The sequence below is a fragment of the Chrysemys picta genome, chromosome 24 (genome assembly GCF_011386835.1).
Source record: "Chrysemys picta bellii isolate R12L10 chromosome 24, ASM1138683v2, whole genome shotgun sequence".
NCBI classification, from domain to species: domain Eukaryota; kingdom Metazoa; phylum Chordata; order Testudines; family Emydidae; genus Chrysemys; species Chrysemys picta.
Genome location: NC_088814.1, coordinates 12,796,795 through 12,816,494, shown reverse-complemented (window position 1 = coordinate 12,816,494; position 19,700 = coordinate 12,796,795). Strand labels below are relative to the sequence as shown.

Genomic DNA, 19,700 nt, shown 5'->3' with positions numbered 1-19,700 from the left:
CAAACAGAGCCCTGCAAAGCAACAGGCAGTTTCCTTAAACCTTCATAGTGCATCGTCTGCACCTGTTACAATCACCTCCTAGCATTACAAGCACTGCACTCCCGAACATAGCAACAAATATTAGTGGCTTTCAGATTCAAATTGCTGCCTCAGGGCATCCCTGATCCTTATGGCCCTGCAAATCAGCCTCCAGGCACTGAGCCTCAGCGGTCCAGCCCTGTGTGAGGCTTTCACCCTTCCCTTCACAACTATTATTGAGGGTATAGCACGTGGCTATAAGCATAGGAATATTGTCATCGGCCAGGTCCAGCTTCCCATAAAGGCAGCACCAGCGGGACTTTAAACGCCAAAAGCACACTCAACAGTCATTCTGCACTTGCTCAGCCTGTTGTTGAACTGCTCCTGCTGCTGTCAGAGTTCCCTGTGTATGGCTTCATAAGCCACGGCATTAAGGGGTAGGCAGGGTCTCCCAGGATCACAATGGACATTTCAACTTTCCCTACGGTGATCTTCTTGTCCAGGAAGAAAGTCCCAGGTTGCAGCTTCCAGAACAGACCAGTGTTCCAAAAGATGAGCATGTCATACACCTTTCTGGACTAGCCTGCGTTAATGTCTGTGAAACGCCCACGGTGATCCACAAGCGCCTGGAGAACCATAGAGAAATACCCCTTGCGACTAATGTACTCGGTGGCTAGGTGGTCTGCTGCCAGAATTGGAATATGTGTGCCATCTATTGCCCCTCCGCAGTTAGGGAAGCGCATGTTGCCCAGAGTCACGGTCTTTCCCAGCAGGATGCGATTAATGGCCCTGCACACTTCCGTCAATACGAGTCCGACAGTCAGCTTTTCCACTCTGAACTGATTAGCGACCAATTGGTAACAGTCTGGATTAGCCAGCTTCCATGGTGCAATCACCAGCACTTCTCCAACGACAGGGCAGCTCTCATTCTCGTGTCCTTGCGCCGCAGGACCGGGGTGAGCTCATCCCACAGTCCCATGAATGTGTGTTTCCTCATCCGAAAGTTCTGCAGCCACTGCTTATCATCCTAGAAGTGCATGACGATGTGATTCCACCACTCAGTGCTTGTTTTCTGACCCCAAAAGCAGTGTTTCACTGTGGTCAGCACCTCCATGAATGCCACAAACAATCTCGTGTCGTAGCTACTACACGTGGCGAGATCAATGTCACACTCCTCTTGCCTTTGTAGTTTAAGGAATAACTCCACTGCCACTTGTGACATGTTATTCAGAGCCAGTAGCATATTGGTCAGCAGTGCGGGATCCATTCTTGCAGCCAGAAGAAGCAGGGCGCGCAGAACACAAACCGTTGAAAAATGGCGCCAAATGCGGACGGAAGCACAGGGATTGCTGGGACGCGAAGCAATGCATCACGGGTCATTGGGACAGGATCCGGGATGCCCTGCGATCCCTCCGCCTTCCCACAATTCTTAGCAGCAGTAGAGGAAGAGATGCTCAGTGGGAATAGCTGCCCTGAGTGCACCGCTCCAAATACTGCTGCAAGTGCCTCAAGTGTGAACACGCTATTGCGCAGGCAGCTGACGGTGTGAACACACAACCGCAGTTTCCCTTCAGTGCTCTCTGAGCGGTGATGGAACCGCCGGTGATGTAACTCTGCCAGTGTAGACATACCCTTAGACAGGCACGTGCAGCCCTCTGGGACGTATTTGTGCCTCCTTTCCAACTGAGACTGAGCTTGTGATCGTGACTCTTTGGTGAATCTTTCACACTCTGGCCCTGGGGAAAGCCCCTGCACCTACAAACTGCATCAGGTGCCTTTAACATCTGCACACAGGAAAATGAGCTTCCTGCTTTTAAAGGGGACCTGCAAAGAGTTCTTGCTTCTTTACGATGGACAGGGAGGGTCTGAACAGTCTATGGATTTATTTTTCTTGTTTCCTATTTACCCTGTAAGTATCAGGAATGTCGAGTCTGCTCTGCCCTGGGGTCTCTGGAGGACTGGCTGGGTATCCCACAGCATGTACATTTGGCTCTCATGCCATGGTTGACTGGGGATAGACCGTTCACACAGATCGCCTTTCCCCACAGTGTTCATTGGTCCGTGGAATTAAGCAGATGGTAACAAAACACAAACAGAACAAGCAAGAGTTGTAAGGAGTCGGACAAGCTATTCCTCCCTCTCTTAGGCCTTGACTTATAAAAGCAATTTAGTTCAACCCATGCAAGCCGGTAGAGGTGCTCCTGTCGGTCTGAGAGAAGAGTTGATTCTGGTTTAGCTTGAATTCCTAATTGATTGAACCTAAACTAAAATAACCTCCGTCACACCACAATAAGTGCATCCACACTGGGGTTTTCACAGGTGTAAGTAAACTGGTTTAAAAAACTAACTTCAGTTGAATTGGTTCATTTTCATGTAGACGCGTGTAACGAGGGCAGCTCTGCCAGGCGGGGCTGGAACCCGGGAGGCTGTCGCTGACGCTGCCTGACCCAGGGTTAAAGCCAAACCCCACAGCAATGACCGAAGGGCTGGGGAAGGGGACAGAGCCACGGTCCCAGGATCTCACTGCTCTAAGGATGCACAGGAGCCGTGTGAGGAGCAGCAGCAGGGCAGGAACAAAGGACAAAACAGCCTCACAAAGACATGGCAGGTTTATTATTTTGTTTTACACTGAACCTGCCTCTCCAGGCAGGATGGGCAGCAAACCCCAGGGGTCCCCACTGCAGCCACTGGTCCCCGCATGTGACAGACAGCTGGGATCACGCGGGCCGGTCTGGAGGCTGAGAGATGGGAGAGCAGGTGGGATGTTTGCAGAGCGAATGGGGAGGCGTTGGCTGAAGAAGGTGCTAAGGGGGATAGTGCAGCTGGTTCGGGGAAGAGCAGCAGCTGAGACGAGGCCTGTCCGTGCCCCCCCGATCCTGGGGTGTCGGCTGCCGGCGCGGGGCTCTCGGGACGGAGGGGAGGGGGCTGCCCAGCAGGGGTGGGGGCCTCATTGGGAATTTCCCATTGTGTTGGTGTCAGGGGCTTTAAACAAACACAAACATCCCTTGAGATGGGACCGAAATCACACCCCCCCCAGCAGACACCTGTAGACATGGCCCCCCAGAACTCTCTCAACACCTGATAAGACTGTCCCCTCAGAGTCACTCCCCAGCCTGAAGACAGATTCCCTTGTGTCCCACATAGACCCTTTCCCCCAGATGTCTCTCCCCCCACACACATGGTCCTGGTGGGTTCCATGCTCCCAGCTCCCCCTCCTTTGCCGTCTACAACACACACAGACCTCTCCGGCCCATGGACTCCCCCCACCCATAAAGTTTTGGGGACTGGAGTTATGTGTGGGTGCATCAAACCTACCTGAGCCGCAGGGGGCGCTGTACTCAGCCTCTGTGTGTTCACCTGCAACAGCAAGGGATGTAAGGAATGGAGGAGAGACCCAGTGGGGGGATGAGAACCCCTCCCCCTATTCCCACAGAGGCAAAGTCTGTTACCCCTCCCCCAGGGGAACCCTGCTGTATGTCTGAACCCTAGAAGGGAGTGAGAGGTCGCCCCCAGCTGTCTGAATGGGGCTGTGCGCTCTCTCCCATCCCCCATCTCCAAGTAAGTCAGATGGGCTTCATTACTCGCCCCTCCAGGCACCCAGGGAAACCATCCTGCCACCTCCTGGGCCCAGCACAAAGGGTTCTGGGGGCGTCTGAGAAGCTTGATGGTAGAGGAAATGTGGGGAACCCGAAAGGGTGTGTGTGACAAAGTGGGGGATTTTCTTGTTTTTTCCTTGGTTTTCCAAAGGTTTGCATGCAGAGGGAGTGGGACTCAGTGTCCCTGGGTGTTACTGGTTTAATGAGGTGAGGGGAGAGGGAGTTTGTTGTTCCAGAGGACCCGAGAGGGACCTTGGGACCCCAGCCGATGGGCTGGAGGATGGACACCCCAGCGACTGGTGACCTGGTGACCTGGTGACCCGGAGTCCCAGCTCAGGAGTCCCAGCTGGTTCTGGCCAGTGGGAGGACAATGGGCTGCGAAGAGAGGGCCCCAGTGACCTAACCAGCTGGTTCCAGCCAGAGGGGCCAGAGGACAGATGAGAGGAGAGGAGGACCAGGCGACCCTGTTTACGACCCAGTTTACCTGGAGAGAAGACAATGGACAGAGGCGGGGCTTGGGGCCGGTTATATCAGAGGCCCAGCGGGGAAGCAGGGGGGCTCTGGGCTGGAGAGGAGGAGCAGGCAGAGCCCCCCTGGATGCAGTGGAGACTGGGATGTGCTGTGCTGAGGGAGGCCAGATTTGAGGCCCTGAGAGTTTCCTGTGCTGTGTTCAACGCTCAATAAACCCTCCTGTTTTATGCTGGCTGAGAGTCGCTCCGGACTAGAGAACAGGGTTGCATCATCCCCTTCGGGGGGTGGAGGCCCCGGAGGTCCAGAGCGAGGGGACTCCTTGAGGGGGCCCACAGCAGAGACAGACGTGCTAAAGCTCAGAGAAGTGCAGCTCCAGGAGGTGGAGGGGCCTGACCCTGAGAGCGAGTGGACCCCTGAGAAGGGCTGTCTCACTGAACGGGGCACCCTCCACGGACTGCACGGGGCCAAGAGTGGGCACGATCAGTGAGTCCGTGACAGGGGGGACTCCCCTGCTCCTGCTGGGATAGCTCCAGTTACACCAGCCCCATGCGCCCCACTAGCCCGACAAGCACATGGCTGCCGTATCCCGCTAGGTGAGCCAACCCCACAGATCAAACCCGGGAACACGCCCCCAGCAGGTGTCTCCAGCTTGACCCCCGCAGGCCCACAGCTGGTCGGCTGCCAGCCTCTGCCCAAGTGCTGGGCCAGGCCTGAGCAGGGGGCTAAGATCAGCCATGGACATGGGTCACAGGGAGCAGGGGGGATTGCAATGGCACCACCCTCTACCCAGGCACTGGTTGTGCCACAAAGCCCAGGAGAGCGTCTGTAAAGGTGGCGGATCTCGGGCGGGACTCACCCGTCTCGTAGTAATCGTACAGTCTCACTGGGGCTGCTCTGAGATTCTTCACAGGGAAATCCTGCTCCAGGGAGAAGGTGAAACTTGCTGCCTCCTTCGTCAGCTACCGAGAGAGCGACAGAGCGAGCGCCTGGGTTGAATGTCTGCACTGGCAACTCGAACCCCCTCCTCCCCGAGGCTCGGCCTGGCCCAGCCGCTTCCCCCTGCCCCTGCAGCCTGGAGCAGTGAGAAAATGCTCCCCCCGAATCCCTGTTCCACCCCCCTGCAAAATGTGACCCCTTTCATCACACTCAGGGCCCAGCTCTAGCCCCCACAACCCTGAGCTCCCCATCGCTCTGTTCACGACCCTCGCTGGGGTTTGGCTGAGTCTGGTCCCATCTCCCCGTCCTTTATGGAAATGGGTCACTTGGAACCAGGGAAGATTTCAGTGACCCCACGCCGGGCGTGTGACACAGAGCCCAGGAGAGCAACTGTAATGAGGGTGGAGCCAGGGCAGGACACGCCCTCCCCGTTCACACCAGGCCCCCGGAGCCCTGAGCCTCACGCACTCACCTGGTCCAGATAGAGCGTCACCTGGTCATTCTGCACCTCCAGCCACTTCACCAAACGCTGCTTCTCCAGCTAGGAGCAGAGGGAGGAAACGGCTGAGCCAGGAATGGAGGGGCTGGGGCCGGAGTCACTGCTCTGCTGGGGGCTGGAACATGGGGCACCAAACGCTCCCGTTGCCGAGGGACCTGGCTGCCACCCCCAATGCCAGTCACAGCTGAGCACTGGGTGTCTGCTGGGGGAGGGGCGGGAGTCTAGACATGGGCGTTGTGTCGTAGGGGGAGCTAAGCAGGGTCCGGACCTGCTCAGTGACTGGATGCGAGACCCAGGGCTGCACAGTGCCCCACGGCAGGGGGCAGGGCTCTGCAGGGGGAGCTCCTCCTGGGGGTCAGAGCTGCAATCTGTGCTCTCCTGGGGGTCTGGGCTCTCCCCCATGGATCAGCCCCTGGTTTCATGCTGTGTGACTGGCCCGGCCTGTTCTCCTCCCTGGGAAGTTCACCTGCCGCAGGGAGCTCTTGACGGGGATGTAGCCGGACGGCAGCTTGACCTCGATGATGGCCATGTTGGTGGCTGGGCGCTCCCCGCTGTATCTGCAACAGGAGCCGTGCACTGAGGTCGGGGTTTGCCCTGGATACAGACCCCAGGGGGATGGAGGGGAAGGGGAGGCCTCCCGTCTTCTCGTCCCTGCAGGCGTCTCTAATGCCCTCTGCCTGCTCTGGGCTGTGATCCCCGCTAGCCCCCGGCCAGCCCTGAGCTCCCCAGGCAAGGGGCCCCGGCACCAGGAGCTCCTTGGGAGCCGACTGTCCATTAGATCAGCCCCGGGACCAGCCCTTTAGTCCCTGGCACATTCCAAGGGCCTCCTGCCTCTGCCCCGAGCCCTGTGGGGGGATGGCTCCCCCGACGATCGATTCCTGCCCCATCCCGGCCCTGCAGTGGGGCGGCTCTGCCCCGGCCATTTCCCCGTTGCCTGGGGCCTGCCCCTGCCCCCAGGCGCTCTGACCCAGCGGGGGTGAGGGGCTGGGGTTCGTACCGGGCGTGCAGCACGAGGCTGAAGCGGGATCTGGCGCTCTCGGTGCACTCCTTCGGCTCCGTCTCCACCCGCAGGTCAAAGGTCGCGGCGCTCTTTGGGGGCGGCACGTTGTAGCGCAGAGTCAGCTGGGAGACAAGCAAGAGGGTTGGGGCAGAGCCTGCTGCCTCCGCCACAGCAGATCAGAGCCTGGGCCCAGAGCCAGGCGCCGTGGGGCAGGGCAAGGGCACAACCAGTCACCGCTGGGCCGGCTGCTCCCCAGGGGCTCCTGCACTCACCTGCACAAAGACACAGCCCTTGCCGCTGGCCCGCACCGTGTACTGCCCGGGGATCTCCTGCAAGGCCGCTCGTTGCAGCACCAGCCGGTTGGCGTTCTCCACGTGGAATTGCTGCCGGGCCCCGGCCTGGGAGCTCACCGTCACCGACGCAGCCCCGCTCGCGCTGTGCGTCAGGGCTGCGTATTTGGCCAGGGCCTGCAGGGCCACCATCATGTCCTGGGGAGGAGAGTCACTGAGCTGCTGTCATGCTCTGGGGAGAGGAGCCCGGCTCAGACTCACTGCAGCAGGATCAGGACCCGCCGGGTCTCCCCCAGCAGACACCCAGTGCTCAGGTGTGACTGGCATGGGAGGCCGCAGCCAGGCCCCTCGGCCACGGGGGCGTTTGGTGCCCCATGTCCCAGCCCCCAGCAGAGCAGTGACTCCGGCCCCAGCCCCAGTCCATGAGGAGGCTCTGCACCCAGGACTCCCTCTCCCAGGAAGGGCCCCAGCTCAGCTTCTGAGATGCAGTCCCCAGGGGGCTCCTAACCCCTTCCTGCACCAGGGCCCCAGCGCTGGTTTACCTGAGGGCAGGGGTGTTACCTGCGTGTAGGCAAAGCCCCCGTAGGGGTAATGCTGCTTGCTGAGCCAGCGGATGATCTGGACAGCGGTCCCCATGTCGGCAGCAGACACGTTGGGCAGGGAGAGATAGGCCAGGAGCACGTAAGCCGTCATCTCCACCGACGGGGCATGGTTCCCATAGGGGCTGGGCAGGGCCTTCACCTTCCTCTGCCAGTAGAGCTGTCCCCCTAGGAGAGGGGCCGAGGGAAGGGCAGCCCCACGGCTGCAGTTACAACACAGTGGGTCACCTGTTTGCTTTCCAAAGGGGCCCCAGGGGCTTCCCGGGCCAGAGGGACTCCTGCTCCCCACTGAATGCAGCCACCTCTGGGGCAGGACACGGTAGCTGATTCACAGCGCACAGGAGGGCTACACAAGTGTAACACAACACCCCTGGGTGGGTTGTCAGCAGGGACTGAACCCTGGATCTCTGACTCAAAACCCCTGAGCCTCTGCTGCCTGAGCTAAAAACTCAGTCCCGGTGGCTCACTGGCTGCAAGTGACCCCTTAACCTATGTGGTGCAGCCGCTCGGGGGCCAAGGTGGTGCTAACCCAATGGAGCCCTAACAGGAATATTCCCCCCACCCCCACAGGCCCATTACAAATATTAGCTGCATTATAGCCCCAAACCAAGAAATAGCCCTGTGTCGTTGCACTCCATATTATTTATGAAAATATGCTCATGAGACTAATATGACATCACTGAGATACACGTTACGCAAGATGGCTCATGTGAGATATCATTGGAAAGGTTCTGATTTACTGAATGTGATTATCCAATTCTTATGCATGTATCATCTCTGTATCTAAAGTTAGGAATATGGACTATGTAACCATTAAAAGTGGGTGTGTATTGGGAAGACACCCACCGAGGACAGGCCATCAGATTTGATAGGCCGTCAGGAAGGAACAAGACCATGAAGATACTAATCTCTCTCCCTCCTGGGAAGTGTCCAGAGATGTAACTGTGGTGGTCTTGTCACCTGATTCTAAACATTACCTGGGACTTCTTGTAACTTTCCACTGGAAGAGAAGGGGGGTCAAGTCTGGGAAACAAAGGATTCCCGCCTTATGTAAATCCTATTTAAGGGTGGGGAGGAAGGCAAATGGGGGGACTCCTCTCCATGGCCTGTCTGCCCAAGAAGAAAGACTGCTAAAGCCACCTCGAGGGCAGGCAAGCGGGGAGTTCAGACTGAGACAGGGGTCCAGTCTGAAAAGAAATGTAACTGGAACTCTGAACCACAAAAACTTTGCAACCTGCCTAAAATAACATTTAGGATAAGAAATTACATTTTGTAACCTATTTCTTAAGTATATTAAGCTTAGCTTGTGTACTTTGTTTTATTTGCTCAGTAATTTGCTTTGTTCTGGCTGTTCTCTCTTATATTCCCTTACAATTCACCTTTTGTAGGTAATAAACTTATTTCTCGTTTATAATCTAACCCAGTTTGTACACTTTCGAACTGGGGAGGGGGCAGGAAGTCAGGCACATCTCTCTTCACACTGAGGAAGAGGGCAGATTTTTATGAGCTTGCGCTGTGGAGATTTTTCTATACAGCGCCAGACAGTATTATTCTGGGTTTATCTCCCAAAGGGATGTGCACGTGAGTGCTGGGGGAGTCATCACACACAGAGCTGACGTCAGTCTGTGTCTGCAGCTGGGTGTGGCCCTACCTGTGTGTGCTGCAAGAGGCCAGAGAGCCTAATTCAGCAATGCACGGAGGGAACCCTGGCAGGCTCAGTGAAATCCCAGTACATCAGATGGTATCCCAGAAGCGGGGTCCAACCCATCACAATACCAACCCCCCCGCAAACCGACACCCTGTTAAACAGGCCACGTTACATTAGATGAACGGATTTTGGGGGTAATACCAAACTGGGCGCCCCATGATCTGCTTGGGGCCCTAAGCAATTGCTTAGTCTACTTATGCCTCGTGCCACCACTGCTAGAAGGGGACAGAGAGCCCCTGACAGAATGAGGGGCCCCCGTGGCTGGGACAGGAGGGCAGCATGACCCAGGTGAAGGGCATGGATGGCGCTGACACTTGGTAAACACCACCCTCCATGGGGTCTTTGTGACCTCAGAGACAGGTCCTGTTACCCGAGGGCTGTTTTACCCCAGTGCCTAGTGGCCCCTCGGTGCCCCCAGCAGCAGAGTCCCCCTCTCCCCTCCCTGGGGCAGGAGCCACGTGCTGCTCCCAGCACTTCTTACCCGCCTCGGGGCAGGGCAGGAGGTGACACACACAACTCGCGGGCACAGACCAGCTGCAGCCGCCGCGCTGGGGCTTGGAGAGAAGGGACTTTTCACCTGAGCCGAGATACGACAGAGCTGCCTGGACTATGCAGGTGGTTCCCCTCTGTGGGGGGACGTCTCCCCAGGGCCTGGCAGGAACCGAGCGCGCCAGGCCTCAGCTCCAGGCACGGGTCAGTCTGAGCTCGAATGGCACCGAGGAGACGCACAGAGATCACTGGGGCGTGTTCATGACGAGTGCATCTGAAGAAGTGGGTATTCACCCACGAAAGCTCATGCTCCAATACGTCTGTTAGTCTATAAGGTGCCACAGGACTTGGCTGCTTCATGACAAGTGTGAGGGACCCAACCTGGCACTCCAAGCGCCCCCTGGCCTCATGCCGAGGGCTCCTTCAGCTCAGCACCGACGTGGGGCAGCACCACTTCCTGCGTCCCCAGCCGCGCTCCCAGTGGGCCTCAGGCCTCACATGGGACTTCCCGCCCTATGGGGAGCTGGCCCCAGGCTGCATCGCTCACACCGCGGCTGGGCTGGGAGTGGCACAAACCCAAGGGCATCTGTGCAGGGAAAGGCTAGGGGAACTGGAGCTGGGGGACATGGGGCAGACAAGGGGGCAGCCAGAGACCTGCTTCCCTGTACAACCCCCTATCCTAGAGACGGCAGGGCCTAACCGGCCCCAGCCCCAGCCCTGGCTCTGGCCCCGGCCCAGTGCAGTCTGTTTCCCTCCCAGTATTAACCGGGCCAAGCAGAGAAGCCTCGGGCAGGGACTCCCCAGCTGGGATGTCCCCAACACAGGATGGGGCTGGAATCCTCTGGCATCTCCCCAGGGCTCGGTTACGGCCCGTTCCCCTTGGGAGCTGCCTACGCAAGGCCCGGCGCCATGGACTCTGAGCCCACTGGACCCCTTCACGCTCCTGGCCCCGGGTGCGTTAGAGGGCTGGGTTGGTACATGGCGCTTTACCCCTCTAGGTTCTCAGCTCCGATCCCCCAGGCTGGCAGCGACCCAGCCTCGTCCCCCTTTGCTCCGTGCTCTGGGCACCGGGAAATGGCGGGACGATCTCACTCCAACTGTGAGGGAGAAGTGTCACCACGACAGAGCCCAGCGCGTCGGCCCCTCGCTGGCAGCCTCAGCAGAGACCACGGACTGACTGGGACACGGAGACCCAGCTCCTCTGCCAGGCTGAGGAGATCCCGGGGCGGGGGGCACCTGGGTAGGCAGGGCCCTGGGGGGCAGCTGGCCCTGCCCTGTATCTAGAGACCAGCAGCGAGGAGAGCACTAGAACGAGGTGCTGCCGGTACCGGCGCTGACGCTGTGCTGGGCCAGGCGCTGCAGAAGGGCGTCCCGCAGCTCAGTGCTCCCCGCCAGCCCGAAGGCATAGGCCAGCAGCGCCTGCGTGTAGAGGTCGCTGGTGCTCGACTCCCGGAGGCACTGGAGGGCCCTGGTCACCATGGGGTCCTGGGACGGGGGAGACACCGAACAGACTCCCCGTCAGGCTGAACCGGCCAGAGGAGATGCTCTGCACCTGGGCACGTCCCCCGGCAACCACCCCATGGGGCACAAATACCCCCTCCCGCCAGCCTGTCGTCACCTCCCCCGACCCATCCCCCCACCGCCACCCACACCCTGCACCCCACAAGCCTCGCCAGACCCCCTCCCCCGAGTGCTAGACACCGAAACAGCCCAGCCCCTCCCCAAGCTGCTGAATCTTCCTCCGACCCTGACCCCCGCTGAACTCCCCACACCACCCTGACCCCCACCTTGGTACCAACCCCCCACTGACCTGTCACCTTCTCCTCCCCCCACCAACCCGCCTCTCCCCTGCCCCCCACAGCACCGTGACCCCCGCCTTGGTACCAACTCGCCACTGACCTCTTGACTTCCCCTCCCCCTACCAACCCGCCCCTCCACAGCCCCCAACAACACCCTGACCCGCCCGAATCCTGCCGGCCCCTCCCCTGGGACAGCTGGGCTTGGCCTCACCGTGAGCGGCTGCCCCAGCTCCAGCAGCGCTGCTGTGATGTAAGCCGAGAGAGAGAGCTCGTCCACCACGCCGCCCTGAGGGGGATGGAGACATTGGGAGCTGGCTCAGACCGAACTGCAGGGCTCGTTGCCCGGAGCAGGTGAGCCGCTGCCCAGGACAGGCCCATTGGGACAGAGAAACCCGGCTCCAGTGCTCCGAGTGGCTGGATTTGGGTCCTGCCTCCTGATGGGACCTGTCAGGCCCATCTGGGTCCCGAGCAGCTGCCCCAACCCCCCAAGTCATAGCAGCCAGGGAGGCCACAGGGTGGCAGTGAGTTCCACAGCTTTGTTATAGGGAGAGGCGGTGGCTGCTCCATTGTCAAGGCTGTATAAAATTTCAGTATAAAATCCTATCTGAGCCCCCCTGGAACCAGAGGCTGGGAAGTTGGTTTGAACTGACATTTGCCAGATTTCCTGTGAAGACCAGGGGCCGTTTCTGCAGAGGCTGAGGGATTCGCCTCTCGCTGGGCGAGTTCCTGCTCATTAAATCGTCCCCCCATGCAGAAATCTGGACTTTGCCTAACATTTGTCTCCTTCTAGCTCCCAAACAGCCGGGTACAGCCCCGGCCCCTCCCGTAGTGTCCCGGCTCCCTGCAAACTCCGGGGCAGTGGCAGGAATTGGGCTGTGACTTGCGCTGGGTGGGAATTTCCTGCTGAAATGATTTCTCGACAGACGACGCAGTTTCCACAAAACCAAAACTTTGCAGGAAAACGTTACTAATGCTGAAACATTTCGATTTCTGTTGGGAAAATGGAAACGCAACATTCTACTGTGAGTTGGTGGGGCTCAAATCGCAGCCTCGCGGGTTGGTGACCTGAACCGAAACCTTCCATTGCAAACCGGTTCAACATTCAGCTGCACTAGCCTTGTGCCCCCATTCCCCCATGGACTCGGCTCCATCGGACTACATCTCCCATGATGCACCGCGACCACGCTTCTAACTGAGCCGCATGGGGAGTTGTGGGAGTCCCATGACTTCAGGGCTGGGCTGGGCCCTGCCCCTCAGGCTCTCCGTGCCAGGCAATGGGTGCGGGGTCTGCTCAGTGCCTGCGGGGAGACCGGGCTGTGCAGGAGCCAGGGGGGCTGGGCCAGGGCTGCTCCCTCGTTCGGTGCAATAACCCGCTGCCCCGGCCGTTCCAGCCATTCAGCCGTTGCTAAAAACCCAGGGAAATACCCCAAACCGACACGGGTGACAACAACCAGCTGCCATGAGAGGCCCCCACCCCCTTCCCCAGCTTGTCCCCTCCTCCCCCATCCCATCAGCCCATCCCCCCAGCCTCCCACCTGCAGGGCGTTGTTCAACAGCTTCCCCACACTGCGGAAGCAGCCGGTCTTCCGCTGGCGGCGCTGTAGCCACCTTAGGGCATCCTCTAGGTGCTTCTCGTCGATGGAGATGTAGGGTCTGGCCTGGCCAAAGGACTTGAGAACGAAGGCCGTCAGCCTGGGTGGGGAGAGACCCCGTGAGAGGGACACTCTGCAGGAGATGCTGCGGGCCAGGAGGGAGGTGCGTGGGGGACGGGATGGGGGTCAGCATTGTGGGGGTGAGCAGAGCTGTCAGGGGCGCCCAGGATGGCAACGGGGGGATTTCGAGTGAGTATGTGGGGCAGAGCTGTGTGGGGAGCAGGACTGGAGTAGCAGTGGGGCTGGGGGTCAGGCTGCAGCCTGGTAGGCCCTGCCCACCCAGAGCCCTGACTTGCCCGTGCCGTGCGGCCCCTCACCAGGTGTTGCCCGTGGCGTCTCTCTTCCTAGAGGCGCTGTAAGAGCCGTCATTGTGCTTATAGAGCAGCTCGCGCTGATAGCCTGCAGGGATGGGAGACAGACAGCGAGTCCTGGATCCGATCACCCCCAGGGGCTAGAATCCACGCCCAGCCTGCGCCCCGTGGGGCCCACTAGCCCTCCCCTGCCCCACGACGCTGAGACTCAGAGATTCCAGGGGTCGGTTAGAATTGGGGGACGGAGTTAAGGCTGAATAGGGCCCTGATCCCCCAAAACTCCAGTGCCCGAACCTGGGGCTGGATCCCAACCAGCGCCCCCTAGAGGGGAAAGGGCTCCTCTCCCATTCCCTGAACCCTGAGTCAAACAGTCCTTATGTCCTGGGCCTCAGGACTGGTGCCCCAGAAAGGAAAGGTCAAGGATCTAATTCCCTGACCCCCAGAGCCAGCCAGGGCCCTGATCTGGAGCTGGATTGGAACCCGGGCCCCAAAGATGGCTTGGACAGGGCCCTCGCATGGCCCCGCCATGCCCTGGGGGCACAGGGGCAGGAGGACACTCACCTCTCCGGAGGAATCCCTGGGCCTTGTCTCTGATCTCCGGGCTCAGCTGCCCGCTCTTCTCCAGGTACTGCTGGGTGTTGATGTTGTGAGCGAACCGGACCATGTTCTCCTCTCCGGATCCGTAGGGCATGGCCAGCAGGTGGTCTATGTTCTGCAGAGCTGTGCCCATTATGTCTCCTGGCACCAAGGGAGTCGGGGGAGCAGAGAATTACCAGGCTGCACAACAGCTGCTCCGTCCCTAACACCACGTCAGTGGAGTCCTGGCACGCGGGGGCCAGAGCCCCCAGTTCAATTCAGGCCTGGTGGGGTTACGTGGATACGTGGTGATGAATGGCCAAGACGCCAATGCCCTGACACAGCTTCATGGCATCACCGCGTGAGTCTATTGCCCCTCGCTGGGGACGAGGCCCTGGAGCACAGACTGCAGGGACCAGTCCTGCCCTGGCCCGAGACACCCACTGGACCTCATTGGTCTTTTCCATCCAGGATGCCCCAGCCTCAGAGCGCTGGGCCACAGACGGGCTGGATGGCGAAGGGCACCGCGCCCTGGCAGGGATGGGGCAGGGGAATTCCTTACCGTGGACAGTCACGTGGGCCTGCTCGGACCCCGCCAGGACATTCGCTGGCAGCTGCAAGGAGATTTCTTCGGAGTCTGCGTAACACAAAGGCAAAGACACACCGTTAAAGGCCTGTTGGGAACCTGCCCGTCTCCAGCCAATCAGATCCCTCCATTCCTCACCGTCTGGGGCTCTCGCCCAGTCACAGCCCCTCTCTCAACCCCAAGCTCCCCCAACCATGGCACATACGTGCCCTTGAGGGCGAGGGCTGGGGGTTCTCAGCAGAGGGTCTTGCCTGTGGGACTCGGTCCCTCTCCTGGCCCCAGAGAGCCGGTGTGACGAGCTCTGCAAGGAGCATCGTACACAGGGGACCAGGCTGCAGGGGAGGGGAGCTGGTGCAACATGGGCCCAGTCATAGGCGCCGACTTTACCTGGCGCCGGCGGGTACTTGCGCCCCTCCGGCTCTGGCCCCGCTCCAACTCCACCCCTACCCTGCCCCCATTCCAACCCCTTCCCCAAATCCCCATCCCTGCCTCCTCCCCTGGGCGCGCCGCATTTCCCCTCCTCCCCCCTCCCTCCCAGGCTTGCCGCACAAAACACCTGTTTCGCAGCAAGACTGGGAGGGGGAGAAGCGGAGCAGCGGCAGCAGGCTCAGGGGAGGAGGGGGAGGCGGAGGTGAGCTGGGGCTGGGAGCTGCCGGTGGGTGCAGTTTTTCCCCATGGGTGCTCCAGCCCCGGAGCACCCACGAAGTCAGCACCTATGGGCCCAGTGAGACTCGGGAGCAGGAACCGGACATGCTCGAGCCTTCGGCCCACGGCAGACAGTTCCATAACTGCCCACTAGGGGGTGCATCTTCCCCAGGCAGCTGGGCCTGGACCCTGTCCCAGGCAGGTAATTGGCCTGGATGCCCCCTGGTCCGGTCCGGCCTGGCGGCTCCTGTGCCCCTAGCTGGGCCATCCAGTGGCTCAGCCATCACTGACGTGCCGCAGCCAAGAGACTCCCCGTGTTAGTGACACCCACTGAGCCCCGCACAGGCGCTGGGATCCTACCTTCCTGGCAGAGCAGGGAGCTGTGCGCCTTCTCCTCCAGGATCCCCCCCGGCTGTGGGGAAGGAGCATCAGACAGAAGGTCAGGAGAAGGAACTGCGCACGTCACAGCCTGACAGGGCCTGCTGGGTCAGCCAGTGCCCCTAGCCAGGGCAGGATCATCCCCTACAGCCCGTGCTGTGGGGCTCGGGCACATCCAGCTCTCAGCGCCCCAGCGATGGGGCTCCCGTCCCTTCCCCGGGGAGACTCTTCCCAGCCCAGCAGATCTCGCGGCTTCTTCCTCTTCAGCACGGAGCTTCCCTCTGCTAGTTCCCTCCGCCTCCTCGAGCCCTCCCGTGTGTCACACTCAGCCACCCCCCTTGGGGCTGACCCCCATCTCTGTCTGCCCCAGGACTCTCCCACCAGCTCCCTGATCTCGCTGGGATGGGGCCACGTGAAGGGGCAGTGCAGGTCAGGGTCCGGGACGGGACGTGGTGCTGGGGCATTATTTTCTGTGGCAGGACAAAGAACAATCACAAGTGCAGACTCGGCCCACGGCTCCCAGGGGCTGAGACCCAGGCCCCGGATCTCCCTCCGCTCTGCCCAGAGGCCCCGACCAGACACTGACCTGGACCAGCAGGGTATTTATCACGGTGTTCACTCGCCCCTGAGCCGGCACCACAGCCAGCTCGTTGCCGCACAGCTCCTCGGTGCGCAGAGCCTCGGTGCTGACGGTGAAGTTCACCTCCCCTGCCGAGCAAGGCGGGAGACACCCCCGTTAGATAGCCCAATGCCCCTGCCGGAGGCAGAGAGGAGCCCATGTCTGAGGGGGCAGAATAGTGGAAGTAGAAGGGGGAGGGTAGTGAAGAAGGGAGAGCAAAGCAGAGGAAATGGAGAGCGAGAGAATGGGGTAGAAAAGAGAGAGAAGGAAAGGGAGGAAGGGAAGGACGGAGGGAAGTGATGAGCGGAGTGTAATGGGTTTCTTTGCCTTAGCCCTTGTGTGGGAACAGCGAATGGCCACCCAGAACCTGCCCCCTCCCTGCTGAAATCACTGACAGCTGCGTTCAGGGGGGGGAATCTCAGAACGTGACATCGCAGCAGCGGCCAGCGGGACGGCAGAGGGGTCCTGGCCTACAGGGCTCGGTAAGGCAGACTGCTGGAAGCGTGTGGGGAGAAACTTTGCTTGAATCTGATGTAGTTTGTTAAGGCAGGTAAGAACAGATTTAAAAATTTTATTAAAGTTAATGTTTAAATTTAATATACATGAGTTAAGAGGGAAGGTATTGTACATCTGGGTCAGACTTGGGTTATGAGGGATTACAGGTATTGGTTGCAAGGATGAAAAGATACATACATATCGCATAACCAGCATAGACCCAGATTGGGGTGCAAGGGTTTTTAAAGTGTCAGTGGATAAGTGGGCTCGGGTACGCCACCCATGGAATGAATAAGGAGTCCAAGTCAGTATCGGTGTAGCGGATAAGTACATGGGTGGGGTGCGTCCCTGGATCCGTCAGGGAAGGAAGTGGGCTATTTCCCTGGTCGGCGGTCTCAGTTACTCAGTGTGGTATTGACGGTGTCCTGTGATGTGTTCCATATAAATGTCTCTGGACCACCTGATGGTGTCGGACACCATGAGCTGTCTCATGAGCCGGGCATAGCGTCAACTGACTCCGCACGCTCTCAGAACCGGCTCGTTGTGGGGGTCCCACGAGCCCAGGGCTCCCATGATCAGGGCATGGATCTGGACCTCGAGCCCTGGGGTCTCAGAGTCTCAGCCAGCGGGGTGTACTTTGATGCCTTCCGTGCTCGGGCCTTGTTGAGGGCCAGTGACCGGTTTTCAAAAGGCACCGTGACGTCTACAATGAAGACCTTCTTCTTTTTTGCATCCGTCATGACGATGTTGGGTCGCAGTCAGCTGTCTGTCCCGGGGATGGCGGAGTCGAGGGTGATCTTCCCCAGGGACGGCGGGATGGCTTTCACCAGCCGGTTCTGGATGGTGTTGTGTCGGTGCCGCCAGACTCCGGAGTGCTGTTTGCATCCACACAGGACGTGGGGCAGGGTCTCGTTTGCGTAGCCACATTTCCTGCAGCGCTTGTCCTGGTTGCCATGGCGGATGGCTCCATTGAGGGGGATGCAGTTGAGTCAGGCCTTGTGGACAAACGGCCAGTCGGCGAACCTGGTGAAGCTGCCCCGGGGAGGAAGTGGTTGCTGGCGTCCCACTTGCTGGACACCTCGAACACCTTGCCCTGGTCCGGCTTCCGCTTGAGATTCTCGGCATAGTGGTAGCGGATGGTGTCCTTCAGGGTCCTTTCCAGCATAGCTCTGGCGGTTGGGGTGACGCTGGTGTGGTCCGGGGTCTTTAAGTATGGCACCAGTATTCCCAGCTCCCGGCGCCCCTCGCACCACTTCCATCAGCAGCTGATCCTCTTACCCAGGAGTAAACATCTTCTCTTTATTTTTCTTGTAACCATTTCTGACTGTTATGCCCCATTCCTTGTACACACTTAAAATCTCTCTCTTTGTGGTTCATGAATGTGTTTGATTGTTTTATCTAATCCAGTGTGTTTAAATCCAAGTGTCTGGGCAACTCCATGTGGGGTGACAGGACGAGTGCATGGTATTCTCGTAAAGGAATATTGGCCGTAATGTAACTTGTATTGCCAGGAGAGGGCAGGGGAGACAGGACAGACCTTTCTGGAGGAAGATCTGGGACTGGGGGATGTTGGGGTCACCCTGCAGTATAACCCAGGCTGGCGAGAGCCAGAGTGTAACCTGGGAGTGGCAGGCAGGCTGCAGTCACACACAGACGCTCAGGGTGTGGCTTGCGTGCTGGGGCTGTGTGTGAGCAGCCCAGGTGGGAGCTACTGAAGGCACCCAAGGGCGCAGGTCAGGGGTGACAGAGCTGCTCATTAGTCTGGATTGTGCCCTGCTATGGCGCAGTGGCTCAGCGGCAGAGAGACAGCGGCAGCTGGGAGCCAGCTGCAGACAGCAGCAGTGGAGGCGTTGCCAGTGAGTGGGGCCGAGCTGGCTCTGTGCTATGCTGCTAAGGGGAAGTCCCAGATATTGAACCCGACCCTTGCTGCTGCCAGCTCCACCTGGCAGAGGGGTTAACGTGAAAGGGGATTTTCTTCTGGGGTGTCCTCGCCTCCCCTCCCCGCAGCTCTTCCCGTCCCTTCCCCTTCCCCTCGGCCCTGTGCCCTGCTCCTCACTCCCAGCACAGAGCCCCCAATGCCCCTTACCGGTCTGTCCCCCACGCAGAGCCTCCATAGGCCCCTACCTGCCTCCCAATTGTAAAGGCTCCAGCACCCCTTCACTGCCCCCCCTTGCAGAGCCCCCCACCCCTTCCCTGCCCATCCCCTCCCCTCCGGCACAGAGCCCCCAGCGCCCCTTACCCAGGCTGCTCACCGTCACCTCCCACTGGAAGGTTTTCCCTTCGTCTGCACAGAGGCAGCTGGTGTAGGCGCCGTCCTCACCTGCCTGCACCTGGAACTGCGCAGACTCCGCCAGCGTCACTCGCACCTGTGGGGCCAACATGAGAGCCCCCTTAGGGCTGTGGGGGACGTGCTCACACGCGCAGCTCCAGCCGAGACGTGACCCCTCTGGGGCTCAGGCCTCCTCACCGCGATGTGCTTACCCCAGTGGTCACAGGATCACAGCCAGTGACTGCCGGTGTCACTCGCCGGCCTGCGCCACTGCCCAGCTCCCTAGCCCCAGGTCATCAGCCGCAGCAGACCCAGCCGGTCAGCCCCGGGTGGCGCTCACCTTGATGCACTGCCGCAGGTAGTTGAAGACGGTGGCCTTTAGGGTGAAGGTCTCTCCCCGGATCACAGAGTACGGCAAGGCCACCTCCACAAAGAAGGGTTTGAAGGCCGTGAAGGTGGCCGTGGGCGAGAGCCCAAAGCCGACCTCCGCCGTGCAGAACATCCCAGCTTTCCACTCCGTGATGGTGTCGGGCACCGAGACTGGGACGTCCTTGGAGCCCCCCTCGCTGGGCCGGGACGGACACAAACAGAGCATCAGACATGCGGCCGCCCCCTGGGAAACACCCATGAGCACAGCCACCGGAGACGTCCCTGCCCGACACTCCGCTGGGCTGGAGCCTAGGCAGTGGCACAGAAACAGGCCAATCCCGGACAGCAGAGAGGGGAAGAGCTGTCAGTGCCCCCCTCTCGTCTCCTCCTCTGCC

At 59.8% G+C, this 19,700-nt stretch overlaps 1 protein-coding gene across 2 annotated transcripts in view; it reads right to left on the bottom strand.

Moving 5' to 3' along the window:
- Positions 1 to 2,609: 2,609 nt before the first annotated feature.
- Positions 2,610 to 19,700, bottom strand: part of LOC122172107 (alpha-2-macroglobulin-like protein 1) — a 53,640-nt gene continuing 36,549 nt past the window's right edge. For both annotated transcript variants that reach the window (XM_065577634.1, XM_065577635.1), the window contains 18 exons: positions 19,277 to 19,502; positions 18,907 to 19,033; positions 16,140 to 16,261; positions 15,536 to 15,587; positions 14,507 to 14,581; positions 13,930 to 14,106; positions 13,375 to 13,456; positions 12,941 to 13,097; positions 11,617 to 11,691; positions 10,935 to 11,091; positions 7,372 to 7,577; positions 6,793 to 7,008; positions 6,518 to 6,642; positions 5,987 to 6,077; positions 5,494 to 5,562; positions 4,942 to 5,044; positions 3,334 to 3,375; positions 2,610 to 3,000 (listed from right to left, as the gene is read on the bottom strand). In XM_065577634.1, coding sequence (XP_065433706.1) covers positions 2,966 to 3,000; positions 3,334 to 3,375; positions 4,942 to 5,044; positions 5,494 to 5,562; positions 5,987 to 6,077; positions 6,518 to 6,642; positions 6,793 to 7,008; positions 7,372 to 7,577; positions 10,935 to 11,091; positions 11,617 to 11,691; positions 12,941 to 13,097; positions 13,375 to 13,456; positions 13,930 to 14,106; positions 14,507 to 14,581; positions 15,536 to 15,587; positions 16,140 to 16,261; positions 18,907 to 19,033; positions 19,277 to 19,502 — 2,137 coding nt within the window. In that variant the 3' untranslated portion in view covers positions 2,610 to 2,965. The remainder of the gene's footprint in view (positions 3,001 to 3,333; positions 3,376 to 4,941; positions 5,045 to 5,493; positions 5,563 to 5,986; positions 6,078 to 6,517; positions 6,643 to 6,792; positions 7,009 to 7,371; positions 7,578 to 10,934; positions 11,092 to 11,616; positions 11,692 to 12,940; positions 13,098 to 13,374; positions 13,457 to 13,929; positions 14,107 to 14,506; positions 14,582 to 15,535; positions 15,588 to 16,139; positions 16,262 to 18,906; positions 19,034 to 19,276; positions 19,503 to 19,700) is intronic.